We start from the raw sequence: 18,723 nt of genomic DNA on the forward strand, positions 1-18,723 counted from the left end.
TACTTACACTATATCTTTTCATATACATAGATAAAGAATTTATATAAATTATATTTTATATATTCAATTAAATTTTAATATTTACACATATACCATGTGTGTGTATATGCTTTCGATAATTATATATATATTTATATATATTAGTTATTGATGCTTTTCAATATCAGTGGAATATGATTTTCAATGTGCAACAATGTTGCATCAATAGGAGTTTTATTTTTTGAGATAGATACAACCAAAGGCCCCTGTAAAAAGTTAAAAAACATTTTACAATATTAACGTTAACATATCTGCCTCATATAAATATGTACGCTATACCTGACATATTTGTGGATTATGTATCCAACATTCTTGTTTGAAACCCGTAGCTTGAAACAAGTTATTCTGCTTTATAGGTACAAAGTTAAAAAAATTTACTTCTACATCTTCCAAGTTACATACTGAAATCTTGATTACGTTTAAATAAGGCTCCATAAATAACGAGATTGTACCCTTAGCAACAATACCAGTTCGCTTAAAACTTATTTCAAAAGATTTATTTGAAAAGGCTATTAAGTTATTGAAATTATTCAGCGTAGATGATGGATCTCCTACAATAAAATATTGCACCATACAATGTACAATAAATTAAAAATATTCAAATTAAGTTTTTTTGAGAATGCTTCAAATTTCATCTGTATAATTACTTTTGTATATTGCATCAGTAAGACGGAAAGGTTTAGTAATAGTTAATGCAAACATTGGAATTTGATTACGCTCTGTTCCTTTTAACTGTTTATCTATTGCTGCAAATACAAATTAAGAAAAATTATTATTGGGAAATATGGGGACTATACATGCAAATTGTTTGTGTCTTACATTTTCCTACTTCTTCAAATACTTTTGTGATTGGGATATTTTTACTGATATATTTGCTTAAATGCATTGCGTATAATCCATATTTGCTATTTGTTCTTTCATAACTAGGACGATGACTAGATGTGGAATATGCTTGGACTAAATTTCGAAGATTTTTCCTACTCTTGTATTCTTCAACTTTTGGTATTTCATTATGGATATCGGGATTACATTCTCTAAAAAACAATAATTTTTTACTTAATACATTTTTAAATACCTAATTGTACTTAACTATCAATTTGCTTTGTCATTAAATTTTTAACACATGCACACACAGATATATAGATGTAACCAGAAATTCTTACTTTGGTGGTACAGTTTGACACATGTCCAATATTGCTACTAAAAGAGCAGGATCATTTTGCAATAACATAGCTAACAATTCACTCTCACAAATTGCATCTTTTCTCAAATAAGATGCTGGTGCATCAACAGCAAGCATGTAATTTTCCTGCATTTTAAAGCCATGCCCAGCATAGTAAAACAATCCTATATTGGTATCAAATTTTAATAAGTATATTATATATATTTTGGTACAACATATCTGTAACAACTTACCATAGACTCCTTCTGTTAAAACTTGACTAAATATTTTCATAGCATTCCTCATTTGTTCAAATGATAGATTTACAAGGCAGATTACTTTAAAACCTATCTCTTTCAATAGATTACCAATTTTTGCAGCATCATTTTTAGGTGTCTCTAAACATTTGTGATTTTCATAATCATCATTTGCAATGATTAAAGCTATTTTTGCAACTGCTTTTTCACGAGGAAGATCCATCTATGAATATACATATATTAGCAATTTTTAAATATTTTTCAATTTTCTATAATTTTATGTAGGTATATAGTTTTTTTTGTATTAATAGCAAGTTTTGACAAGAAAAAAATAATAATTTAATATTTATATAGGTTTCTTATAACATAGAATAATGAATAATTATAATCTTTACCATTATATGACTTCTTTGAGTAATCACTTCATTCACACCATTACTTATATAGCAGTAATATTTTCCTTCATATTTGGAATTAAATTGTTTTATCTGGAATAGTATTCTTTGTTATGAAAGATATAACTTTCTAGCATTAATATTATATATACTTACATATAATACATTTGATGTTTCTTTTTCTAACTTTGTATTATCTCTGAACCATTGATAACATGGTTTGGGATGACCATGCGCTATACATTTAATTGTAAAATCCTCACCTTCTTTAATCTCTAAGAAAGTGGGTGGTTGCTGCTGTATTACTACAGGCATACGAGATACATTTACAAAGACTGATTTTGTTAAAAGTACAGAATTTATTGTCTTTCCCTCTTTAGTTACTTGTGAGATTTTACAATTATATTCTCCAGCTTGATTGCAACTATAAATAATTATATGTAAGAATCGATTAATCTAGTATCACATTTTTATTTTTACCTATTTATAATGATATCAAGTTCATGACTCTGCTGTTCCTGCAACTCCATATTATTATGATACCATTGATAACTTGGAGGTGGTATACCGGTAGCTTTGCAAGAAAGACAAAGATGTTGACCAAATGATATGTCTAAGGAATCGCATTCCATACCATCAGACGGATGTTTGATAATTATTGATGGCTCTAATAATATATTAAAAATTATATTACAAATAAAAAATTTTGAATTTTGAAATGATCGAGGAATATATATTACAATTACCTGGATGATGTAAAACTGACAAAACGCTACCAAGTTCACAATCTCTAAGTAATGTACACAATATACCAACTGTACACATTTTTATATTTAGTTCAAACAATAGATTGTCCGCTGGTGTTTTCGTCATATTCATATTGTGTTCTAAGGATTGTAGCCATGAATTCCTGTACACAACAAATGTGTAAAAGAATATGAAGAGTAAACAGTCAATTTAGAATCGTTATCCAAATGTTTTCTCTTTACCATTGATATCCGAGTTGTTCGCCTACGCAAACTGCCAGCACTTGCCAATTTGAATTTTTATTTAATTCATTGATTAATTCGTTGTATATTGCTGGTGGAATATGTTCCAAAGATATATCTTCATCGATTTTCGCCATTCTTTCTTAATGTAATTGTACGATGTAGTTCGTTTCTTGTTTTCGTACAAATAAAAGAATTTAATTGTAATTTTATTGACGTCGCGATTTTCCTGGAGCTGTCAAATGAAAGAATATACTGCTTGTTGCGCAATACACATTATTCTTGATAATAGGAGGAAAATTAAAATTGGACATATGTATATTACATATTTTGGACTGTATTTATTTTAATTCCTTTTTTTATATATACACACAAAATTTAGATAAAATATACAAGTATAAAAATATTTCATGAAAGTTTACAAAACACGACACACATATTTGGAGATATATATTTCATCTTTTTATGTATATATTTACATATTTGTTTAAGGGCATATGTGCAAGTGCAATATGTAAAAAAAAAGCACTGGCATCTTACACATGGGGCGCGTTCCACTTAACGATCGCACGCTCACGGTATCATTTCATCCTTGTTGTTCACCGAAAGTTAAACAAAGACAGATGATGCTCGCGAGCGCGCGGTCGTTAAAGCGGGGAGCACACACTTTTGCATAAGCGCGTAATAATAAGCATAAGAAATTTGATTGGTCAATTTCGTTACGCATAAGGAAATGGACCAATCAATTTCCTTATGCTTACGATTATGCGCTTATGCAAAAGTGTATGCTCCCCCCGCTTCATATCAAATATTCGATTGGTTAATTTTAAAAGATTACTAATTCTCCCTAAACCCGCAATCGCGGTACATCGGCGACTAGGAAATTGAACGTAGCGAAAATTTCCTAGGACTCTCCGTTGCAAACGCGGTCGCACGGTGGAGTTACGATCGCGACCAATCGGCCCGCGAAATCGCCCGCGCCTGCGCGATGCGCGTGGCGCGCTGCGCCGCATGATCTCGCGTATCAGTGTTCGCCAGTGCTATCGAGAAGGCACACGTAACGGTTTACGCGTGTTACGAAGCGCGATCGTCGTCCGTGCGAGATTCCGCGAACGGTGGTGCGCGTCGCGATACGACGAACGAGTGGAAAAGAAAAACGGGAAAAATTGCAAGGGGGGGGGACGGAGCGCCCCGACGAGGGTGGTGGTCGGTGCTGTTGCTTAGCGGGTAACGATAGTGGTGGTTGTGCGCGGTGGTGGTAGTGGTGGTTGGCGGCGGTGGCGGTGGTTGGTGGCGGTGGTGGTGGGTGCTCCGGGTTCCGCGAGTGTCCGCGAAAAACTAGTGCCGCGAGCCATCATGGCGAACCCACGGAAATTCAGTGAAAAGATCGCGCTGCTGAACCAGAAAGAGGCGCAAGACTCGGCGGCGTTCGAGGCGATCATGAAGGAGGTTTCGGACGTCACGAGCAGAGTAAGGAAATACCAGTAGGTCTTTTGGCGCGCGCCGAAAGGGTCGATGCCGTGTCGCGGCACCGTGACCCGTCCGTGCACCTCCCTCGGCTCAGATGTTAGAACGTAAACAACGAGTGTGTTTCCCCTCCCCTCCCCTTTCCTCCCGCGGCCCCTCTCCAACTCCTATCTCTACGCCGTACGCCGCGTATCCGTTCTATCTCTTTTTTTCGTTTACCGCGCATTGTCGCGTTTCTCTTTCCGTGCGTATACGCGAGCGGTGCGTGTGCGTGAGCCGGGTTGAGCGAGGGAGCCGTACGCGTGTTTCTGCTATGTATGCGTGCATGTATGTGTGTGCGTGTTATGTATATGCGACTGCTGCTGCTGCTGCTGCTGCAAGTGCATCGCGCGCGCGGCCGCGTATCGGCATGCGTGTGCATCGCTCGCGATGCATATATATGCGCTCCGATATATGTATGTATATATATATATATATATGTACGTTGCATAAACTTTGGTCGCGCGACGCGCTTCTCGCGAGCGAGACGCACGCGACGATCCGACGCGCACCTGCGGGTGCATCCGCGGAGTGTGCCCGCGAGCTATCGCGGTGCGCGATTAAATGCGATCAATCAATCTTGCCTGATATCCCGCGCGCTAATCAATGTGCCACTTGAAATTCATACGCTTTAACATGCGCGAACAATCGATCGTTCGTGCTACATTCTACTCGGCTAACGCGAGAGAGAGAGAGAGAGAGAGAGAGTCGTGTCCGAATTTATTTTTCTCGTTATCTTATTTCGATATAATTCCGTCTTCTTTTTTCTTTCTACATTTTTCTTCCGTTGAAACGCGATATCCAAGGGTATCTTTCTTGGATTCGATGAAAAAAAAAAAAAGAAATAATAGAAACAAAACATTTTTAGAACAATATGACGTTCGATTAAAGTGCGTTCGATACGTCGCGATGCGCGTGTAAACATTCCGTTCTCCTTCTCTCTCTCTCTCTCTCTTTCTCCCTCCCTCTTTCTCTCGCTAGCGCCGGCGGCCCTCGAAGTATTTTCAATGGGAGCGTCGGCGAGGTTGGGTCGATGCATTTAGCGTCCTCGAGTGCACCTCCGAACGCGCGGTTAAAATGGGGCACCGGGGAACGTTCTCCAATCGCGGCAAAAAGATAAAAACGTCGCGCGGGATTATTTGATACGAGATCTCTGAGTGTTGTTGAGGAAAAATCTGTTTGAACGAAACGAAATTGGATTTCCGTCTTTTACATGTAGAAATTTTCCAATATTTGGAGCCGTATACATACATATACGTGGATGTCTAAATTCAATTAGAATTTAGAATGAAAATGTGTTGAAATCTGGAAATGGATTTTTAATTGTTATATTATTTTTAATTGTCATTTAAATTAGCATCACACTGTCCGTATCTCGTCCATGAATTTATGTACGGCGTATGGGACGTACGATAAAAAGAATTCCGTCGCAGATTTCGCAATTTCTGTTTACGGCAAAGTTTGCGCGCGCGCGTTTCGTCCGAATTTATTCTCTCGTAGAACGCCGATTAGAATACCGTTCGAATCGGCAATCGGAGAATGGAATTCGTTACGTAGATAAGAACCTGTTTATCGGAGCGTGGCCCATAGAAAGGCCGATACTACGCCGCGAAAACTTGATCAGGAAAACCTGAACGAAACCGCGAATCGCATTTTTGTACGCGCGAAGCTTTAATCGCGACGTAATAAATATTATCTATCTAATGTCGAAATTTTGGCCGTGTGTTGCGAGATGTTGACAAGATCAATTTTTCGAAAATTAATCGCGATACGTCGCGCGAAAGATCCTTGACCTTTCGGATTCACCGCATTCCGCGAGATCGCATTCGTAGAAAGAGAGGAATCGCGATTCACTCGTCGCGAACGAGGATCCGTAAATATTAAGGGGCTCGTTTACCATCGAGACCATCGCGCTTGCTGCGACGCTTGTCAATAGTTGTGAATGACGGACCTGCACAGGTGGCCTCGGCGAGCAGCTCGGTGGGTGCTAGTCCCACGGGATCCGGCGTACCGGAGACCCCGCTGTCCGTGAAGAGTGCCGGCGCCAGTCCACCGCAGTCGAGCGGCAAGCATCTACATATTAACCTGGGAAATCAGTTCAGGGCGGGTGGCTCGCTGCCGAACGTTAACAACAATATCAATTGCGTCAACGATGCGAAAGAGCACTCCTCGCCGCACACCGGCGCGATCCATTCGATCGACCTTAAGGTCTGTACCGCTTAGATCCTCTCGAACCAAGCTACCCTTGTTGTACCCGTTGTTGTTGTTAGGCTTATTATCTCCCGAACGTTTCGTTTTGTTACCCCACCTTCTCGTTTCACGGAGAAAAATTCTTCCCAATCGCGTTCTCGCCGATCCTCTTCAGAATCATATCCGTCTTATAGATTTATTCGATTCTTAGATAATTGAAGAAATACGCGAGCGAAACTTTCTCTCTCTCTCTCTCTCTCTCTCTCTCTCTCTCTCTCTCTCCTAATTTTCTGCCGAAGCTTTATGATTCTTGGAGCGACATAAATGTCAAATCAAGTTGCGAAAGTTTTAAATTGATATGTGTATATAGAAGCGCGACGAAAAAGTTGTCAATCTCAATTTATTCCGGATTCAATTTATTTCAATCGCGAACACAATATTTTTTTATTAGCTCTAGAAAAATTTTCCCTCGAAAAATAAAATTGATGTACGGTATTCTGCGCAAAATTTGCCGATAGTATATATTATTTCTCAAAGTAATAACTTTTCATTTCGCGATGAAACAATTTTCTGTTGCGTCATTTCGAAGCTTTTCCAAAGCGAAAGCTTCTTTTACGATGGTACGAGATACGCGAAAGACTTTTCTCCGTGCTTTTAAGGATTATCCCGTATCGCGGGCATTTTACACGCTTTGTCTCGCGCCAGGTTCCAATATGATTGCGAAATCCACTTTGTATTTTGCGAGTAGGAACTCTGGATCGAGACTTGTGCCGATCGTGACAATTTCCTTTTTATAGCAATCTTCTTTTTAATTTCCTTTTCTTTTTTTTGGCAATGTCTTTCCACAGTAAATTGCAATTGCATGGCACGTACGTAATAGCACGAATTAAGGATATCCGATCACACTAGACATCATATAGCTATATTTTATTTTAAGGGATAATTAAATTAAGACGCGCATTAATAATCAAAATAATGGACAAAAAAGAATAAAAAAAATATATATGATATATGTCATAAAGCGATATGAATGATGATATACATTTCCAATGTAAACATTATTTTCGTGTTATGTTAAAAAGAATTAATAAAGATTGAGATCACACACATACATATCCATCGAACTCTGTAATCTTTGTCTACGTCGTAGTTGCACATTTAATTACCAGCGAAAAGTTATTTTTTATTAAGATAATACGGAACGTCTCGAATGTGAAAAATATCTTTATGAAAGTATGACCAAGCCCTGTTATTAATAATTAACTCGAATGTCTTCCCGAGGGATTTAGTGACGTAGATAAAGTCACGAAATCGCGACGATCTCACATCAAGAGTTTCGAAAAGTTTTAACGAATGCAAATTAACGATCAAGTTTCAAACAACTCCTGATAACTTTTAATGAATTTATTAGCAAACTAATTAAAAATTATATTATAAAAAAAAATTACTCTCTATATTTTATAAAAATTACGCGCGTTATGCGTCCATGTGTGTGAGGAAGTTTAAATAATTCTATTTGATTCTGATATTATTTCGAAGTAGCAAAATCTTTATGTATCGTTGAAAATAATAATTAAATTTTTCGAATAAAGTTCTCTCGTGTCCGGATGGACTGAGAAAATTATGCAATGTCATCTTAGATAGAGAGAGAGCCAATAAAGATATTATGCAATATCTTTTCCGCATATTATGCTGATCACAATGCCATGAAATAACAAAGCGTATAGGAAAGTACCTGCGATTTGTCGTTTAAGGACTGTAATTATGTCTACTGCTACGCGCGTAAACAAGTAATTATTTTATAACCGCGAAAGCATATAGATTGTTATGCGTATTATAAATAAAATTGCCGAAATCACTATCGGGTAAACTGGGGCTAATATTTTATCTCGTGCGTAATTGACGGATTCAATGTTAAGTCTAAGGTAAACTTTAAGTACCAAGTCGTTTCTATAAACGGACTTTTACAAACTATAAACTTACCTCTTATTCCTTTCTCTTTCACACACACATACACACACACACACGCTAAACCTTTCAATTTTTTAGTCGAGGTCTTACCAATTAATTTTAATAAATCTTATATCCGGTGTTTCTCACATTAGCATTTTCTTAATAAATTTCTTCTCCCGCAGCTGTTATTTGTTCTTTACAACGCGAATCTTGTTTAATTAATTGCATATACCCCATCTCACCCTCTATATACAGAGTTCCCTGAGCGAGTTGTGAGAAAGTTAAATGGTACTGGAATCAGAGGCGTATAAAATCATAAAAAATTATTTAATTAAACATGCGCACATAAATATCTCGTTATTATGCATCGATGTTATCTCACGACCCTCCCTTCGATTCGTTATTGTGCTCGGATTTGTTTCAATGCATATTTATAATTTATCCAATATTTCACAACATTTTCCATCTCAGTTTTATTCATGTTAGGCCGCATGTGTTCGTCGGGATTACTTACTATTATTGTTATACAAATTATTATTATTTTTTAATTTACATAATTCAGATCCCTATGCTACTTCTTTATCCCTCGTTTTTCTTCACGAGCGAGTTGTTTTCTATCATAATGTCGTCCGCGTCGCACACGATTGTGAAGTAAAATTTCTCCTTTGCGTCGAATTAAACCATAAACCACAGCTGCAATGATACATTTAGACGTATTAATTAGAAGAAGAGAAACATACGAGTAATATTCCACGATATTGATTTAACCGCGCAACATGATTAGAGAGCGAAATTAATTTTGTTAAATTATTCACTAAAAACATCGTTCAATATACACACGCGCGCGCATACACACACACATATATATTTACCTCTGGTACTGTTGCTTGGACACATTTTGCTATATTGAATATCTTTTCGCATGGATCCCCGCCGTCTAAAATATGAAAAATCAGAAGGGAAAGAGATGGATTCGCGAAACAATAATAAAATAATTATTATCGTCGATAAAAGGCATTTCGAAGCGCGACTCACCTTGCTTGGCACATTTGTTCAAAATCTGGTTACCTATTTCTTGAAAGTTCTCAGGGATGACGCTGATCAGCATTTCGACTTCCAAGTCACCCTCCTCATCGACCTGTGTCGAAGTTTCGATGAGTGTTCGTCGTATATACGATAATAAACGAAGTAATGCGTAAAGAAATTACCAAACTGAATGCGTCGAGAAGGCAATGCATATAGCACGTTATACTCCGATCGTCCGTAAGTTTTCCGTCGTTAACCTCGTCGATAAGCGCTGCCTCGTGAAATTGAAATGTCCATTATAAACCCGCATTATACCGAGAAAGTATAGTAAAAATTACAATATAAATTTTGCAGTCGTGGAATTCGCAATAAAATATGTCGATGCGCAAACGAATGCGTAATTGTTAAATTTATAATTTTTATAATAATAAATATTCTAATGTCGTTATATTTCAGCTTTAGAATAAATAATCCAATAGCAAATGTATTTTTTTTTTCCATTGTAATTCGTACTGTAAAATTTTCTCCGTATACGAAGATAATTTTAGAAATAATCTTTCCTCTCGTAATAAAATGTTATTTTCCAAGAACGAACTTGCAAAGTGCCAGCGTATCTGTAGCACGGGATTATCGGCCGAATGTTGATTACGCTATTTAGACGCGAGACTCACCTTGAGACGTTCCGTGCTCGGCCATGCATCGTTCCTTGTCGGATTGAACCATCTCCAACATTTCCGGGGGGATCCAGTCAGGTGGCTAGGCAGAATCAGAATTTATTATCGGACTTTAGCACCATTCAATAAATAACGCGCGCGCGTGCGATAGTATAACGGATCACTATGCGCGATTATCATCGCGTTATCCCTATCGGGGACGACGGGGTTATCTGTTCCGCGGTATATCGAAAATCGAAAGTAAGCCGCTTACCCCGGCGAACACGTAAATCGCCTGTAGCAACACCACGCCAAGGATCACCGACACGTGCATCGTTTCGCGCGTTGCTCGTCTCGAGATATGTCACTTTTCCACCACAGAATGTACCATCCGCGTCGGTTACGCGAGCTTTTTATAACGCCGCGACAACGGGATGTGGGCGTGCTTAACAGAGGGTTAATGCTATATCCTTCGCTTACTAATTGAGGCTCTCCGCCGTTCAAAGTCGCCGGCCTAAACCCCGGCTAATTTTCCGACTCTTGACGGAAGCGCGCAGCGCGGGATTACGTATATTTGCGACCTTCGACGTATCCTGCGTATCGATAATGTATACTAGATTTAGACGCACATACTCGGCTCGGAACTTTTCGTTTTCTATTGCCCGCGCATCAAACTGAAATCGAAAAAGAAAATTATATAGCGAGAAAATTTTGCTCTCCACTTCCTGTTTTTCGCGCGATAGCGTCAAGCTTGACGCGATTATTTTAATAAAATATTTTTTTTACTGTTAATATACATATAAAAAGTCATTCAATGAATCAAACAGTATGACGTATTGTAGTTTTCTTTTTAGAAAAAAAAAAAAAAATTGTAATTAAAATCAAAACAATTTCCATCTTGATAGAAATATTGTATATTGTTGTTTTTTATTTAATTTTATTAAATTTTTAAATTTTTATACGCTAATTACAAAATTACGCGATGATGTTTCTTTTCTGCTAAATAACGGGAAGTTCTTAATACCCGTAATTAACGGCACTCCATTGAGACCTTTAGGCCGGAAACTGACGCTTATTTGATTCAACGCACGACCCTATGGTGTTTTTCGATTTCGATATATTTATATTGCCATAGATACTTTTGCATATTCTACAGTTTCAAGCGCGTTTCGTAATTTTTTTATTTAATATATTCGGTTTTTTTTCGCCGAATGAAATTATAATATTCGAATAAAAAATGTATAAATTATATTTCAATATATGTCACGTTCAATATTATGGAATATATAAAAGATAATTTACTAAATAACGCACATCCGTTGATAATGCGGAAGATATTCGCGGAGGACAGTGCCGTCGTAACCAGTAAATATACAACGCATTGATTATCAAATTACGAGTAAATTGTAAGCATCAATCGACAATGTCATGGTATATCGGGGAAATTAGCAGGTATGATAATAACTGAAAATTGACTAACTTTGTCATTTGAAATTCGAGATAAAAAAGAGAAAAACGTGAATAAATCTTGTAGCAATCTCGTGCTTGTATTTGTGATACGTCAATTAGATACTTCCGATCTTATTATTACTCTAATGATTTGGAATTGTAGGCTAGGCCTCGCATTATACGATTCATGTAATTTACTAACGTGGATATAATTGTTTACTTGCGGAGATTACGATATGTAACTGCTATCAAAGGTAATTAACAATAAGCGAACTCGCGCATTCAATTTATTTGTAGCATAGTTTCGTATCAATTCATAATGAACCAATTATACTGTATAACGAAACGTAATATCGAGATCGTTATCACTATCATTAACATCGTTATCGTTATTATTATTATTGACGTTTCGCGCGTAAGTTCTCGCGATGCGAGGACAAAAAACAGCGTTTGCTATCCAATTCAAGCGCGAATTAAATCGAATCGGTGAACTCGTCTGATTGATCCCTCCTTATTTTCTCGTTGCGCGCTGTTCTCCACCAATCAGTGAAAATTAATTAGATTACGCGGTGCAACAATAATTTGATCGATAATGTCAATGCGATTCGATATATATCATTCAAACGGATTACTCGTTGTACTCGTAAATCTGATTAATTTGTTGCGTCGCGCATCTCGTGGTAGAATTAAATAAACGCGCTTAAGGATTAGAGAACGTGTTGTCAATTAAGAAATACAATTTCAATTACGAAAATTACGATTTAAAACAATATACTAAGATAATTTAGGTAGGTAGTTTAGTGATTACTAAGATAATCAAGTTATCTTCTTCACGGATGAGACGAAATATAATGCGAGGTTCGCGTAAGTGTGCTTAAAATTTCGACCGGTCGATCTTCTTTAGCGTTTCACCTGAAACTCGGACAATGTATTGCAAAATTGTATGTAAGTGGGAATAATGTAAAGTGACATTTCCTCGTATACCGACAGACCTTGTGTGTGTTTCCTGAATAAGTGATACCACTTTCAAAGCTGTCTTATAGCTTCGCGTGAAGCTGATCGATCATAAAGGACAATAAGAAATCATTGTTTAGTCTCCGAGCATCGCGATGCTACGAAGAGAGCTCTGTCGTGCTTATTAATATACTCTGACCTTGATACAGCGCGCGGTTCGAGGGTAGCGCGAGTCTCCTATACATAATATCGCTTTATACCCCCGCGCATCGCGTTGAATTTCCGTTGCCAGTTGAAGCGACAAATTTCTCCCCCAGCGTATGCTTCCGATTATCCGAATCGAAATTTTTGCTCTACTTTCCGTCTCAATTTTTAATCTCCCATCTCTCTCTTTATCCAGATATTTTAAATAAATCACCCTTTTTTTTTTAGAATTATTTAACTTTTAATTTTCATTGCCTATTTAAGATACAAAATAGCTTAATTCCTATATAAATTAAACCCATCTCGAAGTTCTCTAGAATGCGCGAATGTGAGAAAATGATTAAAATAGAAGCGAAATTTCGTCTCGTGACTATCTCTAAATCTGTGAGAAAGGTCTCGCATTCACTAGTGTCGATCCTAAACAGAGTTAGCTACGTATCCCCGAAAATCCGAGTACACATGCATTATGCATCTTAAAGAATCAGTCGCGATTAGCGGGGGCGGGTGCATTGCTACCGAAGGCAGCCAAGGCCAAGTTTCGATCGCGCAAAGAGACACGTTTCGTTTCGTATCCGGGCCTACTCCTCCGCGTATACGATTGGGGTCCAAAGACTTCTCTCTCTCTCTCTCTCTCTCTCTCTGCCTCTTCGCCCTCCTCGTCGCCGTTCGATCATTCGACGACGCGATTTCCGTCGTCGCTCGCGATTGCATCCGCGGCGCGTCTTCCCGCCGTCGTCCAACTTTCTCGCGCCGAATCGATCGAATTTCCGGCGGATTTCTGCTCCTGCGCACGTGTCGCGGCGCACCTATCCGCCGTTCATACCGACGACGGCGGCGACAGACGGCGTCTCGTGCGACAAGCCTGGCCTCGGCGCGATCTAATTGAATGGCATACTCCGTAGACGATGCGCGTACGAGCCTTCATTGTCGAGATAAATATAGAGTCAGCAGTCTCAAATAATATGATCAATGATACAACGATATCTCATTTGTCACGTTTCATTTTTTAGCTACGTCTAACATCCGCGTTTCGAGCATATCATCTATATGTAATAGTAGTATAATATAATAAAACCGTCGTAATTTTTTAAGATGGCGAAATACGATAGCTAGCTGGAAATATAATGTACGTTTCACCGAAACGTAAACTGGCACTCCTTGTTCCATAAAAGTCTCAGTCTATGTTTTATTTGGATAGGCTTATTAATATATGAAGAACGAAAAAAGATCTCTTTAAATTATTACTTTATTATATTATAATAAAAAGTTTAAATTTCATGAATTATTAATATATCTAAAGACTTAATATCTTTTCAAACGAAAGAAGAAGCGCAAATAGAAATCTCCGACAGGATGTATTTTCTACGCCCTTTAAAATGTCTAGAGGAAAGTTTGCATGAAAGGATAGCATCCCTCCAACGATGCGAGCAACCGTGCAAGCTCCGGCGATATAGCAGAAAACAAACATTGCCGCGTACACGTGCTTCGCGACGAGTATGTATGTGTGTGTACTCGCATACGGAATATTGATCGCTTATACTCGTGCAGGTAACTCGCAGTTCACCAGTTTCATTTGTTCTCAGCGTGTCGATTGTCGACCGCGGTTGCCGCTGCAGTTACAATTATTGACGCTGAATTCATCGTTATATATATATATATATATAGGATCGAGAGAGATTCCGCTGTATATATCGCGAAAATTTGCAGGAGCATCGATATATCGTCTCTCCGTATGCGAGAGCGTTTGTTTTGGAGAACACACAGGATCTTCGTTCCTTGATCCGCTCTCATCGCGGCCCTGGCGATCGATTTTCCAGGATAACGCTTGTTTCGCGTACTCGAGATTCCCGGGGATTTCGCCTTGTGACAATATATACTAATGAAACAATCCGTTTAAAACCCCGCTCTATAAGATTTATTACCGCCGCTTTACCCTCGCGATGATTTATGAATCGCGAAAGGTCGCGAGGAGAGAGAGAATACGGTCGGGTTATCTACGCGTATCGCACGTTTGCGTATAGATTCGAATGAACGAATTCGATTGAAGATGCAACGCGGATTTCCTGTTTCATTCTTATCTGGCTAGCAGCCTTGAATGGCGGATAGGTATCCTCGCCAAAGTGGGTCATCGCCGTTGGGAGACGTCAGACGGCGGCGGGCCGTCAGGACGACGACGTATGTGTGTGTGTGTGTGTATGTGTGTACGTGGGGGTGGAGCAAAGTTGTCATCGAGAGGCAAAGGGTAGAGACCTAGGTCGCTGGAGCAGGGAACTGTGCGAGAGAGCACGAGATCGCAGAAAGGAATAAGCGACGACGATCTTCAACAATGTTCCTCGCCCCATTCATACACCGTGTGTCCCGCACGTTCTCGTTCTACAAGGCTGTACAAAAATATTTGGAATCGTCCGGAATTAAGATCTATTCGCCGTTAAGATCGTTAAATTGTAAGAGAGTTTGATTATACGATTTGATTCTCTTCTCGTTTTGGAAGGCGATACTTCCTCTACATTTTCGACGAGAAAGTATTTTTCAAAATTAATCTCAACTCGAATGAAAATATTGCAGCTATTTTCAATTTTCTCATCGTTTATAGATTCCAAAGAATGAATTTTATTTATATAAAAATTTTATTTTTTAGATCTCAAATATGTAAACGAACAATCTCCCAGTCGGAGATTTTAAAAGAGTAGCATTTTGTAACTTTTTTAAAAGAGAATAATTTTGATGCGGGAATTTTCTCAACGCAAATCCGACTAAAATCTACTCATCTCTCTTGTATTATGTAATATTAATGCCGATAATGTCGAAGGTCTTTGATTTTCTCGTTGAGAAAATCCTTACACGGTGCGTTTCGCGCCAGGGATTCTGCCTCGTCCCATAATTTCTCATCCCACTGCACCGTTAGCGATCCGACATCGGACGGTCGACTTGCATAAGAGGTCAAACGAAGATATAATTACAACTTGGAAAGTGTCATCGGCGTTCGATCGGCCGCGGTGTCCTTGAATATCATCTGTGAGAGCCGAAGGACATAAGCCGGATGAATATTTAATAACGCCACGCGACCTTAAAACCAAATTAAAGTTCATTCAAGCTACAGATAAGTTGTAAGAATAAAAAATAAAAATAAAAACGATAGATAGATATATATACTTAGCGAGACGCTACCGCGTCTTCTGAACTGCATTGCAAAATTTCTTAGCGCCAAGTATAGATATTGCCGCTTTATAATAATACATATATGCGGATACTCAAGTTATATCGGTGCGTAAAAGTAATATTTTATAATAAAATATTGATCCTTTGTCCGTGACAATAATTATGCCATGCGAATCTAGAGATTTCCACCTCGCATTGTGCTTTTTCTCATCATTCACGCGTGAACCTCACGCGTATTGACGCGTGCGCAATCTTCGAAAATAGTTTTTTAAACTCTTTGTTAATTTTAAAGAAAATTAACAAAGAGATTATTGCCCGTGAAAAAAGAATATAATTTTTACAGGCATATAATTTTCCGCTTAAAGATGCGTTAGCGATTAAACATGCTTTTAGCGAAACTAAAATATATAAAAAATGAACTCTCTTTATTTCAATTATTTAAAATAAAAGATACTCTTACATGTATATCAGAGTAGTAGTAAATTTTACAATCACATCTGTATAAAAATTTTATAAGTAAGATTAAAAAATTGACAACACATTTTCAAATATATATTTCTTCTTATATAGTCGCATAATATTGCTCGAAAGGAAAGACAGCTGACGAACGATAATATATATCGCATACAGCTGTGAGAGGATGCGAATAACTAATAGAAAGTCGCTATGATTAAGAAAAATATAAAGGTTATAAATGATTAATAAAAAGTTGCGAGGAATTTCGCGTTGAAAACTTGTTTCACCGTAGGTGAAAGGTCCGAGGCCAGACTTTACATATGAATAAGATGAGCAAATTCTTTTTTTTTTTCCCCCGGGGTGGTACAGAAAAAATCCAAAGATATAATACTTTTTAGCTTTTATGATCATTCCATGGGTGGAGAAGTGAGAAGAAATCTTTTTCAGTTCTCTCGTATCCCGGCGTAAAATTAGAATTTAAATTCGTTACTTTCTGTTCTTGAGGAGAGAAAGAGGGAGGGCACACTATAAACGGCATACGTGTATAAATGCAACGTAGTGATTTGCACTTTGAATGAGTAAGGTGCCATACGTTTGCCATCTACAATACTTCGGGGAGCGAGACCACGTAATCTCGTTTTTGAATATGTATAACGGAATAATTACATTCCTCTTTGCGTGGCGAGACGCGGAAAGTCAGAAGAGGTAGGAGGGGGGAAGGGGGCGATGCGATGTAACGTAACATTGATCGCGGCTTTGTACCCTTCTCTGTACGTGTCCGTCGTGAGATTAATCTCGTGAGACTAACACTGACAATGAGCCTCGCAAGTGAGGAGGAGAACCCTCGAGGGGAAAGAGAGAGAGAGAGAAAGAATCGCGTGCGTCCATCCCGATTGCCGGCACGTGATGGGCCGTCAACTGTAACACATTGACGCTTTTTTTAATCCGTTGAAACTTATTAAGAGAGAAACATACGCGAAAGAGATATATGCGAAACACCGTTAGCTCTTGTTCTAAACGATAGACGTGGCCTTGATTTACAATGGCCTTCGCAAATGGTTTATTCGTACCCGATGATAATAGATTTTCAGGAAAATATATGATATTCAAAGCGTCTGAGACTATTTTTGTATCTCCTCTCTCTATCTCTCGAATTAACGTACGCAGAACCGATCTGTCGCGCACGAGGGCGACCGAATCTAACTCTCGGATAGACGTGAAGGATTGACGAGGGGGACACGCGGACGTTTTGTGTTAGGGTTGGACGTTAATTAAAGATTCGTTTCTTCAACGAAAGAGCCGCGCGGCTTGGTCGCGCATCGCCGCGTCGCGCCGTCTCGTGCGACGCCCGCGGCCCTGACATTGGGAAAGTTGTGAATGGGGGAGACGTCGACCCTCGTGTGCGAAGTCGCTACAACGCTTTCAGATTTCCGATGTAATTAGTAAAGTTTCGGATTCTTTCCTGAGAAGTTTCTCCTCTCGAGTATCTCTGACCCACACGCTTAAAAGAAAAAAAAAAAAGAAATCCGTCGATCATAATTACGAAAAACGGTCATTCTCGCTTTTCGCATATGTAGGAAAATTAGCGATAATCTCTATTCGTTAGACTTGACGAGAAAAAGAGAGAAGACTGTCTATTTTTATGAAAATTAAACAGAATATTTTCTTTTTTTTTAATCTCGTTAAAATAGCGTTTCGAGTTCTTTCCCCTCTATCGAAACTTGTGTCGTGATTGTCGTCGTAAATCATCCGAGTTAATAGCATTTTGTTGACTGCTTATAACATCGTTATTTATATTTCTGCACGCGTTTTATCCCAACAAAGGCTTTATATAAAGCCGGGAGAGTACGAGCGTGTACTACGCGATACGCGACGGAATATCTTAACATCTACTTACTCTATCGTGCAGGATAAGACGGCGCGTCCGTGTATATGTATGTGTGTGTTTGCGTGTGTATGTATACTACTCGTATGAGCGACGTAAAAAAAGTCGCGGTAGGGTTATTCTTGCGTCGTCACTATTATGCCAGACGACGATATTCTGCACATTATCCTAACGTAGTAGAGGGCGATCCGCTCGTTAAGACTTGCATCGTCGCGTTTTTAGGCTTCCTTGCAAAATACGCTTCGATAAAATCCATCGCGAGAGTTATCATCTATCGCGTGTGTAGTTGGCCTGTTACGTCACTCACGCGATTCCAAGTACGCGGAAACTGTTGCGTTGCAATATAAACATTGCATCGACGAGCGAGAATTTTAAAAATTTTTCGCGATAAAAGACATATAATCGCATAAAACGGAAGAGAGATTCTATGGATCGAATATGGAAAA

The 18,723-nt window shown here is 38.5% G+C and overlaps 3 protein-coding genes across 6 annotated transcripts in view; 1 reads left to right on the forward strand and 2 right to left on the reverse strand.

Moving 5' to 3' along the window:
* Positions 1 to 97: 97 nt before the first annotated feature.
* On the reverse strand, positions 98 to 4,442 carry LOC138932866 (mucosa-associated lymphoid tissue lymphoma translocation protein 1). 2 transcript variants are annotated; one of them, XM_070295103.1, is made up of 12 exons: positions 3,383 to 4,442; positions 2,843 to 3,077; positions 2,600 to 2,763; positions 2,334 to 2,520; positions 2,010 to 2,277; positions 1,854 to 1,946; positions 1,456 to 1,681; positions 1,203 to 1,386; positions 859 to 1,073; positions 687 to 785; positions 319 to 590; positions 98 to 245 (listed from the first exon to the last, which is right to left on the reverse strand). In XM_070295103.1, exons 2-12 carry the CDS (start codon positions 2,977 to 2,979, stop codon positions 141 to 143), a joined length of 1,950 nt encoding a protein of 649 aa, XP_070151204.1. In that variant the 5' UTR covers positions 2,980 to 3,077; positions 3,383 to 4,442; the 3' UTR covers positions 98 to 140. The 2 variants fall into 2 exon arrangements, with proteins under 2 accessions (XP_070151204.1, XP_070151203.1); XM_070295102.1 differs by having other exon boundaries at positions 3,322 to 4,442.
* The window catches only part of Crtc (CREB-regulated transcription coactivator), a 38,196-nt gene continuing 23,331 nt past the window's right edge, over positions 3,859 to 18,723 (forward strand). For all 3 annotated transcript variants that reach the window (XM_070295098.1, XM_070295099.1, XM_070295100.1), the window contains exons 1-2: positions 3,859 to 4,312; positions 6,308 to 6,556. In XM_070295098.1, the coding sequence (XP_070151199.1) occupies positions 4,199 to 4,312; positions 6,308 to 6,556 (363 nt within the window). In that variant the 5' untranslated portion in view covers positions 3,859 to 4,198. The remainder of the gene's footprint in view (positions 4,313 to 6,307; positions 6,557 to 18,723) is intronic.
* Positions 8,802 to 10,563, reverse strand: Obp1 (odorant binding protein 1). Its single transcript, XM_070295118.1, has 6 exons — positions 10,445 to 10,563; positions 10,189 to 10,273; positions 9,700 to 9,788; positions 9,527 to 9,629; positions 9,364 to 9,428; positions 8,802 to 9,184 (listed from the first exon to the last, which is right to left on the reverse strand). The coding sequence occupies exons 1-6, from the start codon at positions 10,502 to 10,504 to the stop codon at positions 9,167 to 9,169; spliced, it is 420 nt and encodes a 139-aa protein (XP_070151219.1). The 5' UTR covers positions 10,505 to 10,563; the 3' UTR covers positions 8,802 to 9,166.

This window comes from Polyergus mexicanus, unplaced genomic scaffold (assembly GCF_030449975.1).
Source record: "Polyergus mexicanus isolate NDT 795.1 unplaced genomic scaffold, iyPolMexi1.0 SCAF_4, whole genome shotgun sequence".
Classification (NCBI taxonomy): Eukaryota; Metazoa; Arthropoda; class Insecta; order Hymenoptera; family Formicidae; genus Polyergus; species Polyergus mexicanus.

What these genes read in the sequence shown, in the direction of transcription:
- LOC138932866 (XM_070295103.1), bottom strand. Translation starts at nt 2,979, where the DNA reads ATGGCGAAAATCGATGAAGATATATCTTTGGAACATATTCCACCAGCA. An exon ending in CTCAAAGAAGTCATATAATG is followed by an intron (nt 1,682 to 1,853) that starts GTAAAGATTATA and finishes GTATATTCATAG; the next exon opens with ATGGATCTTCCTCGTGAAAA. An exon ending in ATAATCCACAAATATGTCAG is followed by an intron (nt 246 to 318) that starts GTATAGCGTACA and finishes AACTTTTTACAG; the next exon opens with GGGCCTTTGGTTGTATCTAT.
- Obp1 (XM_070295118.1), bottom strand. Translation starts at nt 10,504, where the DNA reads ATGCACGTGTCGGTGATCCTTGGCGTGGTGTTGCTACAGGCGATTTAC. An exon ending in CGAGCACGGAACGTCTCAAG is followed by an intron (nt 9,789 to 10,188) that starts GTGAGTCTCGCG and finishes TTCACGAGGCAG; the next exon opens with CGCTTATCGACGAGGTTAAC. An exon ending in TTCTCGACGCATTCAGTTTG is followed by an intron (nt 9,630 to 9,699) that starts GTAATTTCTTTA and finishes ACTTCGACACAG; the next exon opens with GTCGATGAGGAGGGTGACTT.